Source organism: Chaetodon auriga, chromosome 2 (genome assembly GCF_051107435.1).
Source record: "Chaetodon auriga isolate fChaAug3 chromosome 2, fChaAug3.hap1, whole genome shotgun sequence".
NCBI classification, from domain to species: Eukaryota; Metazoa; Chordata; class Actinopteri; order Chaetodontiformes; family Chaetodontidae; genus Chaetodon; species Chaetodon auriga.
Window position 1 is genome coordinate 9,403,208 of NC_135075.1, and position 26,130 is coordinate 9,429,337.

At 42.0% G+C, this 26,130-nt stretch overlaps 1 protein-coding gene across 6 annotated transcripts in view; it reads left to right on the forward strand.

The window, feature by feature from the left end:
- Positions 1-26,130, forward strand: part of chl1b (cell adhesion molecule L1-like b) — a 60,304-nt gene that overhangs the window by 16,845 nt on the left and 17,329 nt on the right. For 2 of the 6 annotated variants that reach the window (XM_076752922.1, XM_076752966.1), the window contains exons 1-14: positions 9,569-9,706; positions 17,125-17,317; positions 18,381-18,398; positions 19,236-19,344; positions 19,540-19,730; positions 20,365-20,487; positions 21,101-21,271; positions 21,568-21,594; positions 21,763-21,874; positions 21,968-22,149; positions 23,488-23,619; positions 24,454-24,594; positions 25,549-25,660; positions 25,954-26,120. In XM_076752922.1, the coding sequence (XP_076609037.1) occupies positions 17,218-17,317; positions 18,381-18,398; positions 19,236-19,344; positions 19,540-19,730; positions 20,365-20,487; positions 21,101-21,271; positions 21,568-21,594; positions 21,763-21,874; positions 21,968-22,149; positions 23,488-23,619; positions 24,454-24,594; positions 25,549-25,660; positions 25,954-26,120 (1,585 nt within the window). In that variant the 5' untranslated portion in view covers positions 9,569-9,706; positions 17,125-17,217. Of the gene's footprint in view, positions 1-9,446; positions 9,707-15,878; positions 15,960-17,124; positions 17,318-18,380; positions 18,399-19,235; positions 19,345-19,539; positions 19,731-20,364; positions 20,488-21,100; positions 21,272-21,567; positions 21,595-21,762; positions 21,875-21,967; positions 22,150-23,487; positions 23,620-24,453; positions 24,595-25,548; positions 25,661-25,953; positions 26,121-26,130 lie in introns of those variants that run through there. The other 4 variants (XM_076752941.1, XM_076752931.1, XM_076752950.1 and 1 more) reach the window with 4 other exon arrangements.

The window sequence follows — 26,130 nt, forward strand, 5'->3', positions numbered from 1 at the left end:
TCTTTATGATATCTCACATCTGTAGGGATGTGGAAAAAAAAGAGTGCCAATTGAAGTGTGAATTGTAACTATTTAGGATCTGTTAGAGACATTTGTCCTCTGTCACAGCTTGAAAAGGTCATAAATGAGGCACAGTCTGCTCTTATTGACTTGTTCTATATGTCACACTAACATTCAGTATTTGTATCTGTACTCCATGTTATAAGCTTTAACAGGCACTCACAGCAAAAACACAGCAGCATTCCTAGAAACATTGTGAAGATGTTTAGACAAGAAAATATTTATTTGCAATTTTATCAGTGGCATTTTCATGCTTACATAAAAAATATTATACAAGTCACGAATTGTGCATAAATGCTGAATAAAAACAAAACATTTTCTAGGCAAATCTACTGTCAAAGCTCTCTCCATGCTGTCCCAACTTCAATATGTCCAAAACAGAGCAATTCCTAAACCTCCCTTTAATAGAGTCTTTCAGGGAGGCACAGGAAGAGGAACAAATGCCTCTATTCAGTAGCGTCCAAAATGCTAATGCCTCCGGCTCTTAACACGTTTATAAGGGTTCCCATGTCACGACATGGCATAGTCCTCCCTAATGGTGGCTGTGGTTGGGGACTGCATGAAAAAGCCAGACACATTACCGAACATGACAAATATGACAACAAGCCTGCTAGTTTCTTGGGGAACAGGCCATCTGAATCCCCTTTTTTCCTTCTGGAAGATGCACGCAAGCATGTTATGTCACACTGAACATTGAGGTTTCTTTTCTTCACAATGCCTGCAGTCACAGAAACATCTGTTTGGAACTGACCGTAGACCGTGACATTTCAAATATCTATAAAAAGTTACTAGCGCTTTGTGGTTTTGTTACTAACAGCCGACAGATCAGTGTAGTTGTAGACTTTGTGGAAAAAAGAGGCAATATAGTGACTAACAGCACAGGTGCTGTCACTGGAACTGCTGGCCATTCCAGCAGGTAATATTGAATTCCAGTAACTGTGTGCTCCTTTATGTAAATGATGGCAACACAAGGTTCTGTATTGGAAAAACTTTCTGCAAGCAAATAATGAAGGGCAGGCAGGGTTTAGTGATTGCTTGGGAAAGTAATTACTTCTTATCGGTATGGGTGCTGGAAGGCAGTCTGCAGAGCCACGCTCCAGCCTCCTGGCCCTTTTGGATTGATATTATGTCAACTGCTCAAAGGTATTTCTTGAGTGACATTCTGGTCAACCTATGGAACAGGTTCAATGTTATATTGACCAGTTTGAATGATTAGACAACAGAGTACATCAAACTTTTCTTTCAACCCCTCTTTCAATATGTCGTTGCATGACCCAAAGAATGCAGCTTGTTGAAACAGACTAGACATTGGATTGACATTATTGAACTATTCAGAGGATGAGATGAAATCTCTGTAGACTACATTCTCAATAATGCTATTGATGTTTTAATAGGGAATACATGATAAACATTAGTCCAAATGGACTGTGCAGTGCTTGGACAACGGAGTGACAAGTTGCCATCAATGCCACTTTTTATCAAGACTGAATTACTGTATGGGAGTGGTTTTGCCATGTCTTTTCCAGAGCAATATCACTGTTGGACCATTTATGAAGTTCAAAAAATGTATTACACACAACAATCAACATACGTGCTCAGGTGTGTCAAAAGGCCGTTCAGTCACTTTGTTGTGCCACAGTAATCCCTGACCTTACACAAACATGATTCCAATGGCAGTTAAGTATACAGGTAGATACCATGAGTGGAGCCGTTGGAATTGGTATTGGTTGAGAAAAGCTGCATCGATGGAGCCTTAGATTTCCATACCTTTTATCCCTTATTTAAAACATAGTTTTCAATATTCAAAATGAATCCCAATAAGCCTGTATGTCTCAGTATTTGTTTTTTTAAAATCAGAAATGATGAGTTATAAGCACTGAATCTAAGTCAGTGGTGTGCAAGTCTCTCACCATGTCTAAAGGCTGCTGTTCAAAGAAACCTTTAGAACAATTTGGTCAAAAGTTTAAGCATTATGCCATGAACAAATGGACTGTTATTGTGCCGACACAAAAATCACTGCTTAGTCAACATCCCATCCTTTTTGATGACTCACCTTTGTTGTCATTGTCCCACAGTTCTTTTTTTTTACATAATACTGAGTGTACACTACATCATCCCCATCACATCATGGACATTGCTTTTAATCTGGTGACAAGTGCATCAAAAGAAATAATGAGGTTGAGGTTGCTGGTACCTTTTAGTCCAAAAGAGCTCTTCGCTTGCATGTTGTTTGCCTTTGGATGGCCTGTCATGGCCCTCACAATGCTTTGTGTTCAATCACAAGTTAACCTGATTACCCAACCACCACATGGAGCTACCGGGAGGTCAGCTGTGTGTCTGGCTCACCATCGGCCAACCTGTTACAAGGATGCGGTCCAAACCACAAAACAAATCTATATTCCACAAACGTTTGAAGTAGCAGTCATGATTACAACACACCGTTCTTTTCCAAGTCTATAGATACAGATTGCATGGCAGCACTAATGATTTTATCTCCATTTTCTTTCCTCACCCTGGCATGTTGTAAGTTCGATTTTATGATTAAGCAAATTCAATTTGATCCCACTGGGTGCAGATGCATCAGTACTCAAAGATATACTCAGAACCTAAGGACGCCGGTCTCCTTTTGCTCTTACTTGATACCTCTTGAGATCTGAAGTAACTCCTTCTTTGCTCATGTGAAATGTAGAGCTTTTGCCTCTCAACCTCCCACAGCTTAACTCCTGATGCAGCATGTAATAATGAAAACTAAATGCTGTATTATTTATTTATATTATATTTTGCTTGGCTTAACTAGAGGTGGCATAGTTTCTTGTATGTTCTGAATTCTCAAATTCTGCTCCAACAAGATGAGTGTTTGCCAAATGGAAACATGAGAACTGCTGCCAATGTCACCACTCGTGACTCTTCTAATCTGGACACAAATTGCATTGATTGGCCTGCAGAGGGGTGTTATAATCGTCTCCTCCAGAGTTCAACCACAATGTGCTGATAATTATTGAGCTATGACAGCAGCATAGATACAGTACATCTGGAAAAGCTGATGTTGTGTATTAACAGGATGCCATACTAACATGTGGAGAAAACACATCAGTTAGTTCTCTTTATGACTTTTAGTACAACAAACTGCAGACCTCCACCCACACACAGAAGACACAAAGCTGTGTTCTGTCTTCAGGCAGAGCTTTTGATGTTAGCCTGACAAAAGCACCACCTCCAAAAGCCCCTTTCACTGGATTTTTATAATGCCGCATGTGCCCTTTCAAGTTGTGAAAAGATAACTCTCTGGGTGTGCCTTGTGTTTCAGTATGAAGCAGGCATTTGTTTCATTTGTTCGAGCATCCTTTCAAGTGGCAACAGCTTTTAGAAACATTGAGAGCTTTAAGCTTTTGATTTGCAGAGATAGTCCACATCTGATGTTGAGTAGATATTTCAGCATACCTACATTGTCCTGTGGTTACATTTCCTGTTTTATGCTTTCTTCCATTGTAAAATAATGATGGAAACTGGGGCATTTTTATGATTGGCCATTCAGTATTTCTCCAGTGACAAACCTGTACCTGTTTTGCCTCAAGTCACCAGGTGCTGTTTTATGCTCATCCATAAATTACTCAGCTACTCTGTAATTTATTCATCTGTCCATGTTATTCATGAGGTTGTAGGCAAATGTCAGGGTCTTGCACTTCCTCAACAGGCCCCTCCAGGCACAGTGAATAGTTCATATTGATTTTAAGTTTTATAAGCCGCTGCTACCCTCAGCCCCAAATGTCCCGTGCTGTTCTTGACTTTTCTGGAATATATGTAGCATAAAACTATAACCAGACACTGATAAGAACAATCCATCAAGTCAGAAGGGACATTTGCATTGTAGGTGTGGTTCTTGGTGTGCTTTGTAGAATTGTGCCTGTGGGCTACTATCCTTGGCATGGGCTAATTGGCTACCAGGAGAGGCTCTGGGAATAATGGGTGTACAGGTTTCCCATCACTGCATGCTTCCCATGGCCAAAAGTGAAGACAACAAAGAAATGTGTGGTAGTGTTGCATGGTACATTCTCCTAAATGGACACATTTTAAGGTAAATATTGGAGAATCAACGACTTCTCAGTGTTGCTAAGGCAAAGCAACATAGTCAGCCCACACACACTGAAGCAGACCCGCCAGTGTTCTTTTTATGTGGTCAGTGAATGGCCTTGAGGATGAAGCTTGAAAAGTTGTGCAGCCAACCTATTGATGAGCATGTCTGTGTAAAAACACACACAGACAAGGCCTTACTCTCAACACCCCCAATTCTCCACACACATGCACAACACACACACATGCGCGCACACACACATCTAGACAGATACACACACCCACTCTTTAATTCGTCTCAAATATTGGTCTGCCTCCTCATCTCTTGCTGTGCGTCCATGTGAGACGGATCCCACCAACATTTTCCACTGCAGGATTAACTGTGTAGCGCGACAGGCTGCTCTGCCTCAGTGCTCCTAAAGGGCTGACCCCGAGATGTGTGTGTGAAGAGGTGGCCAGCAGGACTCTCCTTAAAAGGCTATTAGATCCTTACTGCTTATTATGAGTGGGTGTGCAACTGAATTATTAGCCCTGCTTTCCCTTGTCATTGCACTATAGGCGGAAAAAAAAGCTTGTTTTCCGGAAATAATTAATCCTACTTGTTGGCATAATAATGTTGAGGAGAGACATGCTAGACCCTTTTCTCTGACAGGTGGGCTGGTACTGATGGAGATGATCATCTTCTCATTTAGCTTCCTGCCTGCTGGACCTTTCAATCACATTACCACTGAGCCACCCTCTCTGGAGAAGGGGATTTGATTCAGACTAGAGTGCACATTTGTGAGACCAGGTCTGTGCATGCGTGTGTATGTTTTGGTGCACAGCGGGTGTGTGTCGATGTTTGTGTGTGTGTGTGTGCTGATCCCTCCAACTATTTGGAAGGCTGTGTGTCCAGGGTGTATCTCAAAGCAGAGCCAAGTCTGGTTACCATGCCTACGCATTTTACTAAGAGACACTGCATTTATCTTAATGAATTCATTTTCAAGCTTATGTTTGCCTCTGTCTTCTCTGTCAGCTGTGTACACACTCTAAATAGCTGTAGAGTAGAGGCCTTTTCTATTGCTGAATGTGACCTGGGGGAAATAGCTTATTGATTCTTGGGGGAAACATGATTAAATTGAGGTCTAAGTGGACAATTCATCTGAACTTCATCTCTACAGGAGAGAAGATAAGAAAGTAAAGGAGCCAGTCTCCTTTTGTCTTGCTTCTGGTCCTCTATTTCCTCTTTCATGTGGTTAAATTCATTGCTTCCCTTTATTTTTTTTAGAAATAGGTTGAGACATTTCTGTTGACTTCAAGTGTTAATTTAAAAAAATGGCCGACAGAGTTTTGGTTAAACATATAATCTTGGCACTGTTGAAGAGTGCAATAATTTATTGTACTGTTGAATAGTTGTAATTCAATCAAAAACATTTACATGATGTGTGTGGCCTTATAAGAGACAGAGCGGTTCCTTAAATTCCCTGGTAAAGTCTTGTTTGCTTGCTTAGTGAAGGGTAGGTGTTGTTCAGCCAGAGATGGAACAGACGTTGTTTTGCACATTGTGTTCAGTAGGTGTGCTAATCAGTAGTAGAGATCCCCTGATCGCTGCCATGATCACTGAGCGGACCATCTGTGATGCTCTGATGGCCGGCAGTCTGGCTGAGAGAGCTGGATGACAGTCTGGTACTGTCCCTGTCCTCACAGGGCTGCGGTCAGCTCTGCCTTCTCACCGTCCTATGAGTGGTTTCACTTGTCTTGAAAGAAATGGAACCACTTAACACTTGCTTGCAGACACTTCTAAAGTTACACCACTATTACAATATTAAACATTCTGTACAGTTCAGAAAAAACAGTGTTCAGGCCCCCTCTGATGTTTTTGATGTCTTTGATTTATGTGTTTTTAGATATCTGTTGTTTGATCAGTTTCTTTGTAGTGTGCCAGGCTGAATAAATCTGCTGTCAGCAGGGATCTGGAAATAATTGAGGACATTGTTAAAGTGCCACAGTTAACAGAGAATTGCACATAAATGTGAACAATGTCATTGCTGGAATTCTGTCTGTTTTTCATTTGCAGTCACAGATCATAAACAGTGCCAGTCACGTCCCTGGCAGTAATGCACAGGCGCTTGGTGAGTTCAGATAGAGTTTGTGATGGAATTCCCAAACTGTGACCTGAAATAAACACATGAACTCGCTCATGTAGCCTGCTGCAGTAAACAGCTCCGCAATGCATCAACCCAGGACAACTCTTCATCACTGCCTAAGTGATCAGCATGAAGATAGGGACACAATGTTACCATGACAACTTATAAGAAAACCATACAGAGAAATGCAGTGCTTTTCCCGTTGATTCAGAGCTCAGAGAATACAGCACACGGTATCAGCCGAAGGCAGGTTGCCCTCCCTCTATCTGTGAGTGCCAGGTTAGAGGCTTATTGACCGTTTTTGACAGACTGAGTAACAGACGACTTTTTGGTGAGACGGGCTGTGTGCCCAAAGTTCAATTAAAAGCCTCACGCTGTGTGTAGCCAGCATATTTGCCAAATGGTGGAAAAAGTGTAAATCAGTCTACATGCTGCCTCAGCAATCTAGGTGTCCTTCAGGGATATTGATAGACTCTTCAACGTATTAACATTTGCCTACTCTGAACAGTTTGAAGCAGATTTTTAGGTTTCACCTGAGCACGTGCTTTGGATACATGCTTTGTTTTCACTGCATGGTATGACTCAGCTCGACTTAACTCTTTTCTGATTTTCCGTTGTCAAAAGTTGTGGATAGTACCTGGTGTTTTTTTTTTTTGTTTTGGTATCATCTTAGCCAAAGTTCCAAGGGTACTGCAGACCAGCGACTGGTCAGAGAGAACCGCCACTAGATCATCACTTGATGTGACGACATGGACATCCTGCACATCGCCTTCAAATTTTAGCTGCAGTTTTTTAAGTCACCCTACCGAGATTGTTAGTGAAAAAAGGAGAGGACATCCTTCATTGTTCCTGTGCATACATGCCACATTGAAGATGCCAGCATTGCTGTGGCGGTCAGCTAAAGAATCATGCCTACACTGAGGGAATATCAGCTGCAGCAGAAAACAAAATCAAGAATAATACCTGGTACCGAAAGTGAGTTGAGTTGAGCTGTACTATGCAGTGGAAATACAGCAGTAGCTTCATTTGGAGGTCTTAGTGGGGCCATGAACTGACTGTGCAAGCTTCATTTTTCTTTCTCTGCTCTCAAAGCAGAGAGTGAAGGAGCAACATGGCTTTAGTTTTGAATGAGCCTGGTGCTGTTTGTGCTTTCCTCTCATTTGGTGTGGTATTGCACAAGGAGGGCAGCAGGTCAAGAGAGCATTATTTTAATTCCACTGACACGATACGGCTGCAGACCCCCATCTTGTACTGGTCAGATAACATTTAGTGATTGCTGCTTGAGGGAGATAAGAGATGTGTCATGAATTAAAGACCTTCTAAACATTTGCCCTGAGAGTGCAGTGGATTATTTCATTTTAAATTGAATTTCTGAATGAGTCCTACCCAAGTGAAGTCAGAGTGTATGCTCCAAACCATATCAGAGTTGGAAATGTGACAAATGACACATCATGGTGACAGCAGAGAATAAGCCGCTTGAATTTATGAGAGTTTATTGAGCTGTATGATCTGCTTACACTTTCTTCTCTACTGCCTTTATGGGGTTTTAACAATTGGTTCAAAGTGTGAATAAATGTTTGCCTTCTTGCCTCTGTAAGTCATGTCCAAATCAGTGAATCAACTGGGCTGGAAGTGTGAATGAGCCGGACTAGCGGAGAGAAAGGGGAAGAGGCTTTCCCCGGGGCAGTGCCCAGGACAATGTCAGGTCTGTCTGGCCCAAGTGCATGAACACTAAGCTTTTCGGAACTGGCAGCCCGCCCCGGTACCTACCCATCTCCCCCGGCTTCCAGAGCTGTCCAGCCCCGGACCACTAAGCATTTGTGCAAAGTTCATAAGGCTTCCCTCTGTTTGTGTGGCCATAATGGCAGCTCCATCCTGTTGTAGCTCAAAGAGTGCTTATGGGCTCTAAGGGCCTTGCACTGGCGCTGCAGAGGCGTGTGAGTGTTCTCAGTTACTGACTTTGGCCGACTGCTCTCATTATGAAAAGACCAGAGTCCCCCCAATAGTGCTGAATCTCAGCTTCCAGGATCAGCATTCCCATCATCATTTTCTGTCTGTCTTTCAAACCTAATTTACTAAAACCCTCAAGCTAGATAAAATGAAAAGTCAGTCTGTTCACTTCAGTCCCTTCATTTACTCCAGCAAAGAAAGCTACATCTGTGAGTTAAATCAAGATTATTTATATTCAATATAACAGAAAAGGCAGGCAATGTAGCCTACTTCAAATGTAATTAGCTGAGTCAGTTGAAATAAGTTCGTTTTATTGTAGTAAAATGAATATATTTAAAATGTTGATAGCAAGCTGTGGACTGCCTAAATATATCTATCCAATCCTATAATGGGACACATTCTCACCTCCACCATACCCCAAATGTCAGCATTTGTGAGGCCCGAGTGATAATAACCTTATTATTTTTGGCTGCAAGTTCCATCTAAGCAGCCATGCCTTTGGTTGGGTTTTCAGCGCGGTTACGACCCACATCAGCATAATTCAAGCATGACCCTCCTCCCCCCTTTCATTTTCTGCCTTTCTCCTGGTTAAAGCCCGAGTCTCAGACTAGGGTCCACACCATACATCATCCAGACTGGGATTGCTTCCTCCCTTCCCCCTCATGTGTCGTGGGAGAAAGACTGCGGGGTTTTGTGTTGGGCTGGTGGAAGGCTCTTATCGACAGTCTCAGCACTCCGTGTGCGCTGAGCCTTCCCCTGACATGTCACCCAGCCTCCACTCAGGTCCATCTGTATGTTCATGGAGTCAGGTCCCTTTTCACCAGCATGGAGCAGTCAGGTCCACTTGAATCCAGTGGCATACTAAAATAAAAAATCTAAAACAGATTAATTCATATCTTTCTACAGTAGGAAGAGAGGAGTATGCTTCAAACCTTCCAGTGTACTGGACTAATGCGGGTCGACAGTCTTCAGCAGTATTAGCAATTAAGGAGATTGTCACCATCTGACAGAGGAAGATTGCAGCAGGACCGAAATTTAGCAGATTTTCACACAGCAGGTGATCCGCACTCCCCCAGCTCCACTGTTCATATTTTTTCTTCAATTGATCATTGCAAAGAAACACTTTTCATTGAGCCTTCAGGTGCAGCAAACATCTTTCATGATGCTGAAGGGGGGACGAGATGGAACTTGCATTCCTCCACTCTCCTTTGTACACACCCGGTGAATAGCCTTTAGATCGGGCTTTGTGGGAATGATTGTCAGTAGCTTAATGAGCGTCTTTGCCAAGCTAGAGGCTTTGGCAACATATGTGACTGCAGTGCCTCTGTTCCTCTCTGTCTCCAGCCTGTATGACACAACACAGAACAGGCTCAGCACACCGTTTTCTGCAAATCTGATTTAACCTAACTCATGCTTTCATTTTCTTGTGGATGTTATTACCTGGATCGGAATAGTTACACCTCTCATGGGGACCAGAGTTGAGAATGAAGTAAAATCCTGTAAGTATCCCATAGTATCTAGGGATGTGTATAAAGCTGTGGTAGCAGATTTGGGTTAAGCGTGTTTTGGTCTTTCCATATGCAGGAGACACTCTGGGAGACATTCAGTAGATTATCTTTTGACAAAAGCTGAGACAAAAATCATTAGCTTATGATTCACAATGTGAATTAGTTGAATGTCATAGTTGCCTTAGATTGTTTTTTTGCCTTTCGTAAATGTAAAATACACTTAAACATGAAAACTGAGCTCTGTAGCATATAGTAGAAACATCTGTCATCGTAGTTTATTAATTGATAATTAATTCTTTTATCATAAGTGAATATGTCAAATGTTTCCTTTCTTCAGAACAAACAGTCGGGGTCATTTTAGATAGTTTTGAACAACAAAATCGGAGCCAAATCAGGTCTGTGACTAAGGGAAGTACTCTTCAAAACTTTCCAAATGCAAACACTTGTCACAAAAAAATCAACAATTTATAGTACTGAAAATATTTACTGCATGAGATGTGCCACATCTGAGTCAGATGATGAAACATTTATGTGTGTCATGGGAGATGTGTGACAAGTTCAGAGAACCATCTGCATTATTTGCAGGCGTAAATTTGGAATTGTACCAGTTATGTAAGATTTATTGAAAGGAGTGTGCAACAAATGTGAAATAATAGTTCCTCTAGTCCTCTAAGTTATTAGCAGATAAAGATTATGCTACACCAACATTATTAGCGTAATTCTATTTGTGGATTTAGATTCCAGTGGTGGCTGCGTAGAATTGTTTCTGACTCGTGTGATCCAATTTCTAATATTTCCAGAACGTTGTTAAGTCTAACAGTCAAAAATAATAAGTTGCATTTATATAACCACAATAACTAACAATGTATTTCCTCTCTAAGGTACAGCGAGTGCAAATGTGCTGCAATGGCCCAAATCTTTTCCTTTAGGAGAAACGTATTGCAGGTGCAGAGATGATGCCAATCCAAAAACACATCCAAAACTCCAACACAAATTCAGCAGTGGAAGTGTGCTGCAATGAAAAACATGCAGCAGAAAGCCGAAACAAATGCATTCACAGCAAACACGCTGCAGATACAGAAATGATGCACAAGCTGAAACACACAAACTCCAAAAGCAAATGCAACAGACAAACACTGCCGTCAACGCAGTGGAAGTTCTCCAGGCGTCTACGAGCAGCGCTAAGTGGAAAAGCTTGGCTTTCGACCTAAGAGAGATTTAGGGTTAGGGTTAACTACATCCTCCAATATGAAGCTCATAATGTCCAGTTCATGTTGAAAAAAGGCTTCAGAGAGGTGTTGATTCAACTATGTGGTCGTTTTGGAGGCTGCAGTTTGTGGTGCTGTTGAACTGTATTGCATTATATAAAGAGGTGTGTCTGTCGTTTAGCCTACCCACATTGATATAAATGGGTTGAGCAAAATAATAGAAACACCTTTCAGTATAACAGAATACAATTCACACCACCACAGCGCCACAAACTGCATCTTCCAAAATGACCATACAGTTGAATCAACACCTCTCTGAAACAGTTTCAACACAATCTAAATATTGCAACCTTTATTGTTGGAGTATTTTTTTTTTAACCTGGCAACTGGGCATATTTTTTAATCAGGTAGCATTTGACACAGCTTGCTAATTTTGAGACTTGATTCTAGAAGTGACTGTAAACAAAAGCCTTAAAATTGCTGTGATTTACGTCACATTTTGAAGAACTCAGCAGTTTAGATTAAATTACATATTATTATGGTTTTATTTCTGTTATGTCTGTCGAGATTTTTGCTTGTCATATTTAAAATATTTAGCACATTTCATCCGATTTGTCTCAACATAACTTCAGCTCGGCACTGTCAAGTGATGGAGAGCCACAGGAACTGGGCCACACATCCGACAGCTCTGTCAAACAGCTTACCCAGAGTTACGCTGTCCAGATGCTCGGCTCGAGAATGGAACGGGATATTCAAATGCAGACTTACAGTCAGCAGAGGACCTCTCATTTCACAAGCTGAAATGATGGTTTTGACTGTATGTATATAGAACACCTGAAGGGATTAAAAATGAATGAAGCGGCAAAGGTATTTCTGTAAAACCATGGTTCTGCTGCTGCTCTGTGTGTGCTGTGGGGACATCAGAAATTGTTGGTTGTTGGCAGAAATAAATTGCTTCGGGGTCTGATGGAGGTAAGGATTTGGGATATAAAAGCCATCGATCATGTCTTGCCGTGGCACAGTTTCGTCTGGGGAAATTGCCAGCATCAGTCAGACGGAGTGAATGAATGTGGAGAGGAGCATGCTGTGTTAGTTCTCACAAAATAATATTCCAGTCCCTGCAGTCCAACTTGTGAATTCATCTCTCTGCCGGCTACTCAGCGAGGATCACACGCTAATGTGATTATTGTCCTGGGCAAGGGACACTCCTGTGGGACTTCAAAGAGAGCAGATCAGAGGGAGAATGAAAAAAAGCTGTAAGCTGTGATGCACACAGGTGCACTGCACTTTCTGAAACCTTTTCTCTTGCTTTAAACATATTAACAGGTTCAAAGTGAGGACTCTGACAGCATCTGTTATGTATTTTCAGCCTACACAGCACATACATTCACATACATGATTTATTATCACGTCATGTGACACAGCCTGGTGATCAGTTTAAGTGGTTTCATTCAGCGTATAAATTATGCAACAGACAAGAATTAAAAGTCAGTAATTCGAAGCAGAAATGGAGATGCTAGCATAGTGTGTTCAGTGCTGTTTTTATTCCTGTTCTGCTTCATATTTTACAGAGATAAACAGGTTTCAGACACACAAAAGAGCAACTAATTAGAGGCAGGGAAAGACTTCATGCTCTTTGTTTGGAAAAAAAATGACAAGCTGTAAGAAAAATGCACATCGCTGACCAGATGAAAACAGCTTCAGTTGTTTGTTCTCTCTTTCTTTTCAAATGAGCTACATCACAGACTGAGGATGTCCAATCCCAGCTGGTGACATGATCATCTTGCTGTGGTGTATGTGGTTCCGTAAGGCTCTGCAGGGTCGCTGCAGCTTCTACATGGTATCTCCCACTCTCTCCCTGGTGAAGAGACTTCATGTAGGGTCATGCGGGTCATTCTTCATTAGTTCATACACACCACAGGGGTCACAAACCCCACAGTTAATCATTGCAACCGCTCTATAGCTTTCTCCAACCGAGCCTCATTCCTCCACACCTGAGAGCCTCCTCTCATTCCTCCACCCTCCTCCTCCTCCTGTCACTCCTTTGCCCAGTCTCTAGTCCCCTCACCCTGCAAAAGCTACAGACCCCTGAAATATTAATGCTGTGATAATTGAACTGTCATGCCTTCTGAAGTGGGGTAAAATCAAGCCAAATCTCAATTAGACAAGCATATTATTTAATGTTGCTCTCAGTTCCTAATCTCATTTAGCGTCTTGTTTCTGTTTCTATTAATATTTTAGTAATAGATGAACTGCATGGCTAAGCTTGTAGTAGAATGCTCATCATGCGAGTCATTGCCAAAGGTTACAATACAATCTATTTCAAATTCTGAACAGCAAGGAGGAAAAACGAGATCTTTGAACGCAGAGGAAAATTAATTGCTACATAAATAAGTTTTACCACTTGTACAAGTTTTGTTTTTCAAGGAGATGTCAAGAGTGTCGGATTTGCAAGGTAAATTAGTGATTGATTGGACCAAAAAAGAACAAAACGCCCACACCAGAAGCAACGCAAGTCAATTACCGCTTAATGTTAATCAGCTCGGCCGTTGTTTTAATTGTTCGTGAATGATCAAATGGGAATCAGTGTGGAGGCATTATCGGGACTGTGAGAGGGGGGTGTGGAGCTGCTGTCTTCCCGTCTCAGGTCTTTAGCAAAGAGAATATTTTAATCCAGCCTGACAAGACGAGGATCTGCTTAATCCTATTACAAGCTTGCACATTAAACTACAGTAGGCCCACACTTCTCTGCCTGTTGTCTTTGTGTGAGAAAGAAGCAGATGGTGCCAGCTCAAGAGCCTACTGTAGTGAACTCTGAATGGCTGCGCTTGGACCCCACCCCGTTACTAACCAACACATCCACCAGTGTGGAGAATGCTTGAGGAAACAACTTGTTGTTGTTGTTGTGGTGCTTTTTCCACTTTGTTTTCCCTCATGCGTTTATTTATTTATTTATTTTTTGCTTTATATTTGTAAATGTGTTTCTGGGTCAGTCTTAAGGTGTAATACTAGACCAGATGGCTGAACTACAAGAGTCAAGAAACAGACAGAGCCTGCCAAGTGTATCATAGACGTGTGCCAAAGTCAGTGGAAGCTGCACAGTTATCAGAGAAACAGTACACAACAGAGGAAAAGCTGAGCCTCAGTTCATCACAATAACAAGAGAAATGAAGAGAAGAAACTTTTCACAAAACAAATGGAGCTGGGAGATTTTATAGGCCTATACTGGCCAATCGCACATACTGTATAGTGTTGTCACAAATGTTTGTTTACCAAACAAAATGTGATGATTTGCTAATCCTTTCTGACATATCCTCAATTTGCAACAGTATAAAGTCAATCTATTTAATGTTTGATGTTCATGACTGGGAAGTTGTGGAATTCTCCAAAAACACCTGTTTGGAACATTCCACAGGTAACCAGGTTGATTGGTAAGAGGTGATAGTATCTTGATTGGGTAATAGCATAAACTACATTTATCATCTGAAGCATTGTCATCCAGTAAATCATGCAGAGAGCAAGCTAGCAATTAGAATGCTCCCCTGGAAGGAGAGAGGCACCCCAGTAACAAACTCAAACATTTCTGTCTGCTTGTACTCCATTAATAGACACCTCACACATGTTTTTGCTATTTTAACAGCAAACTGCATGGTGCAAATCATAAATATCAAGTTCATGTATGTCATAATATATATCAGCATTGACTGCTATGAAGAAAATGAGGGTGATCAATCAGGATTTGGGAGAGTAAGTTTGAAAACTGAGTAGCTTTTTATTGTGACAGGCATTAACAATGAGAATAAAATTATGTTTTATTCAAGAATGATGTTCTGAAAATTAGGTTACAGTGCATTTGCATGAAATTGGCTTGAACGTGATTTGGAATTGTTGACAATGAGAAAGTTTGTCAGAGAGTGCTCTACATCTGTCACTCAGAGGCGGCTTTAAAGTACAGAGGGAGATTTCACTTGGCCCACATGGCTTCATTTCCCTCTCTGTGCCCCCTCCTCTGCAGAGCTTCTGTCCCCTCTGAGCCTTGGCTAAGTAAGGTGAGGGTTCATATTGGCCTTCCCACAGTGAGCAGCTTTTAACCTCCTGCCAGCTTCATCAATCTCAGGCCGGTGTGATTGCCACTGAGAGGGGCGGGGATTAAGAACAGCCTGCGGTCTGTAAATCAGGCAAGGCTGAGGGGGCCCCTCTCGTGTGCATCATATAGGTCCAATAGGCACCATACCCTAGGACTTCAATGTAGATATCAACGCTCACAGCAGTTAAGCTCTAAGAGCGGACCTCCCTCAACCAGATGGCCGAGCTGGTTCTCAATAAATGTTTAACGAGGGGGGAACAAATTAAATCAGAAGGAAAATGATCAAGCACAGCGTGAACAAAGTGTAATCCATCTAAGGTGGCGCTAGGTTGGTAAAGGATTTTGGCCAGCACAATAGGACAATGAGAACACATTGTCTTGTGGGGATTGTAACCCCCCTCACTCTCCTCTTAACCAGGCCAATCTTACCAACAAAGCACAAGCCAATTAGCACAAAGCCCTCACCTTTTGATTCTAATCTGTGTTTAGCAACATAAATCACCATGTCTGGGAACGACTGAAACAAAGCAAAGCCTAAGGCATTTTCTTATAACTCTGAGACTCCAATCTGCGGTTGGAAATAAAGTCAATAGGGCTGAATTGTGATTGAGTGGGGCTGATGTGTACACTCAGAGTCTGGAGCCTCGTTGGTGATGCTGTAGGTGGGTGGGACAGGGGTCATGAGTTGCTTCAGAAAGGCCAATATTGAGTCACAGGCAGAGTTATTACCATTAACATGAGGCACGGTTGGAAAGTTCAGAGTGCACGTTCATCTGAAAACAGACCTGCACTGAGTGCATGAAATCGACTCTTTTGTTCCCTGGTCAATTATTCAATTACATCTCTTGAACAGGAGTTTGACCTCAGTGTTTCCGCAGTGCTTTCCTGTTGAATTTGCCAAGCGAGAAGATTAGAAGAGAGCAGTTGGAGTCCAACACCAACGTGAACAGTGAGCTCTCCTTTCTAGACACTGCACAGCTGCTTGAGCATACACTTGTTCAACTGTACAGCTTATGTCTTGTTCACAACTTTTAACAACACACACTCGTCCTTTGACATCAGTGGGATGCCCTACCAACACTCATACAGTAATTCCAATTGCTGGACTGTATCAGTGTTATGTTAAACCACTTCTGTTTCACGTTGTTCAGTAAAACTCCCCATAGACCGACAGCCTTATGATCCCACATTTCTCTAAAACTCTAATGTTGCTATTATTTTTCTTTTCATTATTAGAGTGTGCGTTAGCTGTTCAGCTAATTACTCCGGCGTGACCCACTGAGTTGGGTCACAGCCAACACGAGGAAGGCTAATGAAGTGACACCCCAGAGGGTTTACAGAGCACCGCTACAGACACTAAGATTCCCATACATCCTCTTTTCAGTCCTCGTCCTGCACTCTGGACTAATCATGTGCTCATTATGGTCCAGACTCCAGTCTGTTAGATGGAAAATGATCCAGTGGTCTGTACTAGGCAGCCTGTTGGTGTGTGAATGGAGACAGCTTACTCTCTCTGACTGCTAACTATGTATGTTATTTATGCCTAACACCGCCGCAGGCAGCCATATTTGCTGCAATAATAGATAAATGTGTTGCTGCATTGTTAATCTGTTTGATTCATTGTTATCAGGAGCATGCAGGCACAGATCAAAACAGCACCGTGATTAGATCGGCTGAATGGTATCTTAACTTTGATGGTAATTTTGACTTCACTTGGTTTTGGAGCAAATGCCTTTTCTTCCAGTAATGCTGAACATCTGCCATGCATTAATAAATCCACAGGCTCCTTCAATTTTGTTTATTTATTTATTTCCATTGTTGCATGAAAGACAGACTTTCTGCTGCTTACTTCCACACACATCCAACTACAAAACAATTGGAGTCCCAGGGGAAGAGGATGATAGGAGGCTTTAATGTGAATATTTCGAAATTTGAACTAGCGCAGAAGAGAGTCCCTGTTGATGCAAATGAAAGTGTGCCTGGTTGTGCCTGGCTGAGCAGAGAGCAGTCGGGCTCCCAGTCACGGGGGATTTGTTGTGTTTGGGGTTTGCCTTTCTGTCTGCCAGCGCGTGGGTGGATTCATGGGGCCTTCTCCGTCTGTGCTGCTTTCACAGGTACCGCATCTCCAGCACGCCAGAGAAATGAACTGAGGACGTAGGAGAGAGAGCGCTCGTTTCTTGAGGACGTCCACAATTCACAGTGAAACCATGAGGTTGCAGAAGAGCCTGGGATTGGTCGCCGTGCTGGGCGTGATCACCTGTATTTGTGCCTTTCATACGACTGCAGCCATGGACATCCCACTGGAGGGTGAGTGCAGATTTGTCTTCGTTTCAGTGACTGTCAGAGGGGTGTTCGCTGGAATAATAAAAAACACATCTTCTCAATTACTCCTGCACCGTCAGCAGTTTTCATAATGACTGTTCTCTATCAAAGAAATGGTCGCTATTAAAAGACAAGGACATCATTTTAACCAGACTCTTAGTTTACTGCTGAGCTTTTAAATGGAAATGTTCAATGTTGTTAGAGCAACAAACAAAATTCCATTCACTTCCATTATGTTGCAGTAAGGTTTTAACACTTAACAGTTGTTTGTTTAGATACAACATTGGCTGAGTTTAGTGAACACTCAAACACTACATACAGTTGAAAATTGTATACTAAAGTATCTTGGAAATAGCAAAACATTGACATGAATGACAAAACATGAGGTGCTTCCACCGTCTGGTGTCTTGCAGTGTAACGAGTCAGCACGAGTCAGCCGGATTTGGACACAACAGACACTTAATTGTACTTAAACACACATTATAGGCCACTTGAAGACAGTCATTGGTGAATCAAGAAGATTCAGTCAAGTGTATAAATAAGGGAAGGTTATGCATAAGTAGTCTCATCTTCAGAGAACTTGTCCTTGGTTTAACTTGAAGTGCTTTTATCAGAAAAGCACTTTTGAATAATTTAGAGACGAATAAATCACACCATGGAGAACAGTTAGACTCATCAAGCATTCTGTGAATGGAATATATTTACTGCTATTATCTTGTTTGAATCAGGTTTCTTGTTTCTTTTGTGTTGGATCTGCATGTATCCCAGTTTCCCTGGCAACGCATCAAACCTCTCCCTCTAAATTATTCAGAAATATCTCTTAAGGGCTTGATAAAGAACAGTAAAAACAGGTTTTGTGAAAAGGCAAAAGCATTTTTGGGCTCAATGATGTCAGAGTGTCTTTTTAATTCAGTCTTGTGTTTTGCATGGCTTGTGTGTGTTGAATAGGGTTTATTCAGAGAATGCCTGTGACATGAAGGAATTATTCCCAAACTGCTCACTTTTTTTGCTTTGTTTATTTTCCCCCCGGCTGCCATGGATTTTGTAGTTTTAGGTCATGTAAACAGTAAGTTCACTCTGCCATACTGTAGCTGATATTAGTAACATCCTCAGCTCTCTTCTGTTAATCTCCTGGATCACTGTTGAGCACAGCGGCAGCTTTACTTACAGCCACATGTGTTGGATTTGAATCTCATGTGTCATCACTGTGTCATGACTCTGTGATCCTGGTATTTTTGCTTCTAGGACTCATCCCATGTCCTCATTTTCCTTGACACATGCTCACACAGTACTGTTAGGACCCATTGTGTTTTTTCCATTATTAGCATGCGCCACAACTCATCGTAAGATCATTCAAGAGCCAAAGAGAGAGTTTTATGCCAAAATAGGACCAATCTCACAAATGACCCATTCCTTTAAATCATCAACACTGTAGACAAAATGAAACATGTTTTGTTTATTTTAAATTATTGTCAATATTTTGTGAGTAAGTAATGTTTTGGGATAGAACTCTACATACAGAGACATACATTAATTAACATCATCATACAGTGGTTCCCAACCTGGGGGTCAAGGCTCCTCAGAGATGATTCTGGTGAGTGGGTGAGTGATGACTGTCCGACAGTTATTTTTCTAATTTTTGCTATTTCCTAAGAAATACTGGACATTTTTACCACTCCAGCCATCTTAAAATTCTTCAAATTGCACAATCTGACAAATAGAAATGACTCTTGAGTTGAACTCATAGGTGTGTCACAGGTAGAGCTTGCTTTGTTTGAAGGGGTCACAAGCCAAAAAGGTTGGGAGCCACTGCTGTAGAATTTGAGATTCTTCTGAATAGAGCTCTGTGCTGAGGCCTGTGTCGTGTTTCTCACAGTTTCATGCTTGTTTGTTTGTTGCCCAGTTGAGCAGCTGCCCACCATCACAGCTCAGTCGCCCAGCTCTCTGATCGCCTTCCCTTTTGACGAGAGCTTCCCCGTGACGTGTGAAGCCAAAGGGAATCCCGATCCAGAGTGAGTACCGAGCCTGCATCACTTCAGGGAGAGAGGACAGAGAGCTTGTTAGCAGCCGCACAGACAGTGATAACAAACAACAGCAACAGTTTGCCATCAACATGTCATGTTTGGATGTCTTGGTTAGGGACTCAGTAAAATTCTGCAGTCTTAGCTGAAGGACTTGACATTTCAATACTGCCTTTCTTTATGTAGATTCAGATGGACAAAGAATGGCCAGGAATTCGACCCCTTTCTAGACCCCAGGCTGATGAAAGAGGAGAATTCTGGGACCTTTGTGATACCCAATAATGGGAACCTCACAGAGTACCAGGGAATCTATCGCTGTTACGCCTCAAACAAACTGGGGACCGCCATATCGAAGGAGATTGAGTTCATTGTGCCCAGTGAGTAACATACAGTCCATCTGTGTATGTGTGTGTGTGTGTGTGTGTGTGTGTGTGTGTATGTGTGTGTGTGTGTGTGTGGTGGGTGCTCTGTTACAGTTCTTTCAGAGTGATTCAGGGCAAGCAGTTGTGTGTCATGACTGCACCTCTCATTGTGAGCTTTTCATTGTATTGGATGTGGCAGAAAGTCGTTGAGGCTCCTGAGCGACCCACCCCTCGCAGCATCTCACCTATAACTCTGTACTGGAGAAAGCACCGAAGATCATCCAGCCTCTCAATCATTTCCTTTGCTACAGTTTTCAGTTTGCTCCCAAGCACAGTCCATAAATTCTCTAAGAAAACCCACTCCAGAAAGCGTGTTTGACTAAGTTTGGCTGGGCTTCAAGCACTCAGCGGTGGTGACAAGCCACACACAATAGTAGTAGTGATCTCCGTTTTGTTTCTGCTGGCCAAGAACTGAAAAGCACCCCCAGAGAAATCTATGTACTGAATGATACAGAGCTCAGAGAAGCTGTGCCTCCCACCACATTTACAAAGGATATTACTGCCACCTTCTGGACATGTACACAACTGCACAGTAAATTGCATCAATTCTGGTTTCATTCACTCACTGTATTTTCTGCCTTTTCCCTAGATGTTCCAAAGTTTCCAAAAGAGACACTCGATCCTGTTGTGGTGGAAGAAGGCCAGCCTTTTATTTTAGAATGTAACCCACCGAAAGGAATACCTCCCTTGCAGATCTACTGGATGACGATCAGTAAGTGATGCCTCTTAATTGTGCTTGATTAATAGTGATAATAATTAGTAACTCATAGTTACTATTGAAATTAGTATTAGATTCAAATAGAGGTGCCAAAGTTCCTGAACTAAATACGTGTTATATTGTGTTTCAATCATATAGCTTCAGTGAAAAGCTGGAACAAGCTGATACAGAGCACACTTCATATGTGATACTGTCAAACAGTGTGGAATAAGATGATTTTTCCTAACTTAAAGGCACATAATGTGGTGGATCAAATGTTCAGCTCCTTTGCTGTTCAACAATGTCCTGAATACCAAATGTTGCATTAGTAAAGCACAGGTGTATTATCAGCAAAATGTGCTGAAAGTATCAAAGCAAAAGTACCCTTTCTGTACAAAATATCCCCTATGACCGATGTGTTTTTATATGTGACATATGAGATTTATACTGATGCTCAATGCCTAACCAGAATATTTTTGTAAAGCCTCGTGACCCCCTCCAAATGTAGATGTAAATGTCTGAAGTTACATTCTACCACTGCTCAATGGGGAGAAAAGTTCATCCTTGCGTTTAAAGGCAAATGATCAAAAGTATAGAATAAGATCTATCATCCTCTTTCTGCGCTCAGATCTGCAGCACATCGAGCAGGATGACAGGGTGTCTATGGGCTTGAATGGAGACCTTTACTTCTCTCACGCTGTGGAGAAGGACAGCAGGAGAGACTACTGCTGCTTCGCCGCCTTCCCAAGAATACGAACCATTGTTCAGAAGACGGCCATGTCTGTCATCGTTAAGACAAGTAGGCGTCACTCCGACTCCTTCTGCGTCTTCACTTCCATTATTGTTTGGAGTTCTGTCGAAGCATCATGACGTTTTCAGAGCATTGATCATTTTCAACACGTGCACTGATGTCCCTATTCATAGCCACACTTCAGAAGCCATCCAAGTGCCACACTGTCCTGTTCTTGTGCATCTCCTTGGTTATATGTTGTGAATTTGATCTTGGTGATGTTTGTCATAATGTTTCCACACTGTCCTCATGTTCAGTGTTTTTTTGGTTTCTTTGTTTGTTTGTCTCATCCACCTCCATTTCAGAAACAAGCGACATGAGTCCTGAAACTGGTAAGTTTTAGTAGTAAAACACCACTGTGCTGTGCTCAGTAAACATCTGCGTGTATAAGGCAGGCGTGTGAATCGAAGTGTATGAAATGTAGAAATGTGGCCTTTTGGAAACTGTATTACACATATGATTTCTATTACACTGTCTAATTATCTGCTGCTCCTCTGTAGCTAATGCAATCCTACAGAGAAGACCCTCTCTTCTGACGCCCTCTAGTGCCAAATCAGAGACACAGATGGTCAAAGGAGAGGACTTGAAATTAGAGTGTATAGCTCAGGGATTGTAAGTAATACCACCTTTTTAAGCTTGTCAGCATTCATTTTAGGAACCGAAACTGTAAATGCAACATCTAACTCTTTGTCCCCTTTTTGTTAGTCCAACTCCACAGATCGAGTGGGTGAAGATAGGTCAGAGACTTCCCATTAAAGCAAGACTTGAGAATCATGGGAAATTGTTGATTGTGCCAAGAGTTGAACAGGAAGACAGCGGGAAGTACATGTGCAAGGCAAAGAACGCACTTGGAGAAACTGTGCATTACTTCACAGTGACAGTAGAAGGTAACTACAGCGTGCTGTGAAGTCACACTGATGTCATGTCTGACTTCATTCATCATTTTTTATTTGATATGGGAGCAATCTATCACTTTCTTTGTTAAAGCAGAATTAGTAGCTCTGATAGAGCAGTATTCAGTGACTCTTTAAAAGGAGCAAGATTAGGTTGAGAGGTGGGAGAAGTGCTCCAATAGTAAAAGTATGAACACAACAATGTAAAAATGCTGCATTGCAAGAAAAAGTCCTGCATTCAGAAAAGTATTCAAGTTAAGTACATAAGTATTATCAGCTCACACATGGAAAACACTGATTTAATATTAAACAATCTGCTGTATTTTATGTCTTCCATCTACGCCGCTCTCATAAATGCGATATCTCAGGAAAACTTCAGGACATTTCTTCAATTTTGGCACAAATGTCCTCTTGGACTCGAGGAACTATCGAAAAACTGATTAGAATTTGGTGGTCAAAGGTCACAACACATGTTTTTGGACATAGCACAAGAGTTCATACGCTAATTATGACTAAATTTCACTAAATGTCTATGACTATGACTAAATGTCTCATAGGTTAAAATGACGACGCAGTGACATTTTATATCCAGAAGGTCAAAGGTCATCTTCAGTGTGACATCATAATATTCTACAGAAACACTTTTTCTGGCCATTTTTCAAGGCAAAAACTCAGGAACAGAAGGAGAGATTGTGACCATATTCCACATTTGGTCTGATACTGAACTGATGACACTAATCTTTGATGTCCATCTTGAAACTGAGCTGATTGTACAGATCTTGTGTGCTGCCAGGTTGAAGATGTGTGTGAGGCATCCACATTTTACAATTTGTAGCTTCTTTGCTGCGGCATCCATATTTGAAGCATTGAAGTCCTCCATCAGCTCATTGGTTCTGCTGATATTGAGCTTCAGATGATTGTCGTTGCACCATGTGATGAAGCTCTTTATCGGTCCTCTGTCCTCCTCTGGAAAAATAGTCTCTAAGTGAAGACAGCATGCTTCTCATTGTAAATTACTCACCATTTCACCAAAAAATGCAAAGTCTTTTCAAGTCCTCACTACATATATGAGTCTGGACAGACATGGATGAAAATGCAATTTGACTGGTTGGAGGAGTCCCAACAAAGACTTTGCTGAGACAGTAAGCAGCTGAAGTTCCTCATGTCTGTCTGTCATAGATAGACCTATGAATGTAGCATGTCTGGCAGCATGACTCTTGTATTGAATAACATATGCTGCAGAACTGTTCCTGTGATTGATTGTCTGTAAATGCTTAATGTTCTCATAATGACACTCACCAATCGGATATCATGCTGATTGTGTCTTCCCAGAGCCTCCAGAGTGGGTGTTTGAGCCTGAGAGCCAGCTCAGTATGATTGGTTCAGACGTGCCCATCAAGTGTTCTGCCACCGGGACTCCCCAGCCGACTATAACATGGAGAGTGAACGGTCGACCTCTGCAGGGTCAGCCCCACAGCAACCTCACTCTAGACTCACTTCAGTATTTAGAACCTTTTGTCCTGACAACATGTCGTGATGACTGAGCTATTTTAAATGAACAAAAAGATGTTGATGTTGTCTTGCTTTACCTTTTAATACACCTTACTACATAATATCTAACATAAGGGGGAGAGTTGAAAAGCAGGCACAAGGGTCATCCCGATCTTGTTGGACGATGAGTATGACTCTTCAGCTGAGAGAGGTCCTGGATTCAAATTCTGGAGGAGTCTTGTTATTGTGAATTACCCCACTAGTGACCAGTAAAGCCTTATCTTCAAAGCAGATTTTGATGGAAAGTACGAAATGTCAGATTTTGACATGGAAGCGTGTTACGTTTGGTTCTGGTGCAACAATTCTGAATCTTTTTCAAACTGTCCATCCTGAGTCAAAATGGTATAATGCTAAATGTGTTGAGTATTCTTCAAATTTTGATACTGAATATTAGCTTCAGGAACAAGGTTAAATAGTTCTTATTAAGTAGATGGACCTTTCTAAGCACTGACAGGATAAACAATCAGACCATTTAGACTCCTGTGAAAACATCATCCAACAAGCTAATTAGCTACAATCCAGCAACAACTCAAACAGCTGCCTTTATTGTGTGTGTTTGGGAGACACATGCAAGATAGAAACTCTCAGGCGAGAGGTGAAGAGTCTGTTGAAGTTGGAATGGTTTTGCGGTTCTGAGGTCTCTCTGCGGTTCGGAGTTACTCTCACCTATCACCTGTCTTTAAACTACATTACAGATGATGATCTCATACGTTTGTGTTTACTGAGTGTATCTTTGGTCTTTCACAGAGGCCCCTGCTGCCAACAGGAAGGTGTTAGATGACACCATAGTTTTACACAATGCCAAAGCGTCTGACAGTGCAGTCTATCAGTGTGAGGCCTCCAACAAACATGGAACCATTCTGTCCAATGCAAACATCATGGTTATGAGTAAGTACAACAGCTTTCAGTTTGTGCTTTTCATCAGTTTCAGTGTTCATCATGCATTCAAGTACATGAAAACATGATCTAAAGATTTGTTGTGAAAATGATTTGTTTTACAGTGTTTGTAAATGTCAGACTTTGTCGTGAGTCATTTGGAGACTGCTGACTGATTTGTTAAGATGGAGAGCTGGTGCTGATGTTGGCATATGCCCATAAAGCAGTGAGGAGCCCAGCGAAGGAAGGCTGCCTACAAGCTGTACTCCTTCATTCAGGCTAGCGGTTCTCCCTGTGGAGCAACAAGCCCGGTTCCCTGCCATTTATATGCTAACAAGTTCCCCCTCAATTCCACACTGATATCAGGGCCATAAGACAAACATGTGCTGCTTTACAAGTGCAGATAAAAAAAAACCAAAAAGACTGAATGTTGCTTTCTGTCGCTCTGCACAAATGTGGGGAGTTTGTTCTTGGTGACACAGGAGTTAATAAGGCTGGACAGTCTCTGAATGCTAAGTCCCAGCTGCTGCCTTTGTAAACAATTAGGAGAGACAGACCATTTTAATGGGAGGCTTTGGCTTCAACTGATAAGGTACTCGTGCTCAGCTAACTCATTATTCCATTGTTTTCTTCTTTGATTTCATTTTCACATTGACACATTTCTGACAACCTGACAGCTGAATCATTTCTTGTCACAGAGGAGCCTACAATTAGCACGCAGCGAAGGCAACAGTGTTGTTGCCTCATTTAACCCACCATTATCTGCCTCAGTCCTTTGTGTTTTATCTGGTTTTAGAACTGCTAAACTGCAAATCTGTTAGTGCTCAGTGTTGTTTGTATTGTTTTAAAGTACAGCAGTCAAGGGCCACACCTTGGGTCCTCCATGGTGTAATACCTGTGTTAGGGCATCCTCTGTTTCTCTGACACACTTTGACTGATGATGAGATTTGTACATGCCGGTTGCAGATCTGCCCCCCATGATTTTGACCACGGCGATGGAGGAGTACTCTGCTGTGGAGGGGAAGGGAGTGATGATGCACTGCAAGGTCTTCAGCTCTCCTCCTTCTATTATCACCTGGTAAGTAGAAGTAAGTAGACAGTTTGTTCCTGTCTCCCATACACCAGCAGAGAGCAGTAGATCTCAGCTGGTCAGTGCACACAGTCCCTCTCAAAACAGCGTGGTTCTTCCTTGGCGGCCTGCTGTTTCTTTAAAACACACCAAAGTAACCCTGTCACTCACCGCTAATGTTCTATTCAGCAATTACACCACAGTGTAGTTTTTATCCGTTTAACCTGCTGCTGTGTTCATATTTAATTTGACCCGAGAGAACTTTGAGTCTTTAATGAGTGTTTTTCCTGAATGTATTCCAGGAGCAAAGAGGACTCCTCTGAATCCGTGGAGGGGCCGAGGTTTACCGTTCACGACAATGGGTCGCTGGAGATCTACGGCGTAGAGAAAGATGACTCGGGGCAGTACACATGTTTAGCTAAAAACATAGAGGGAACATCTGCCATCGACGCCATGCTCTATGTGAAAGGTAAACAGTT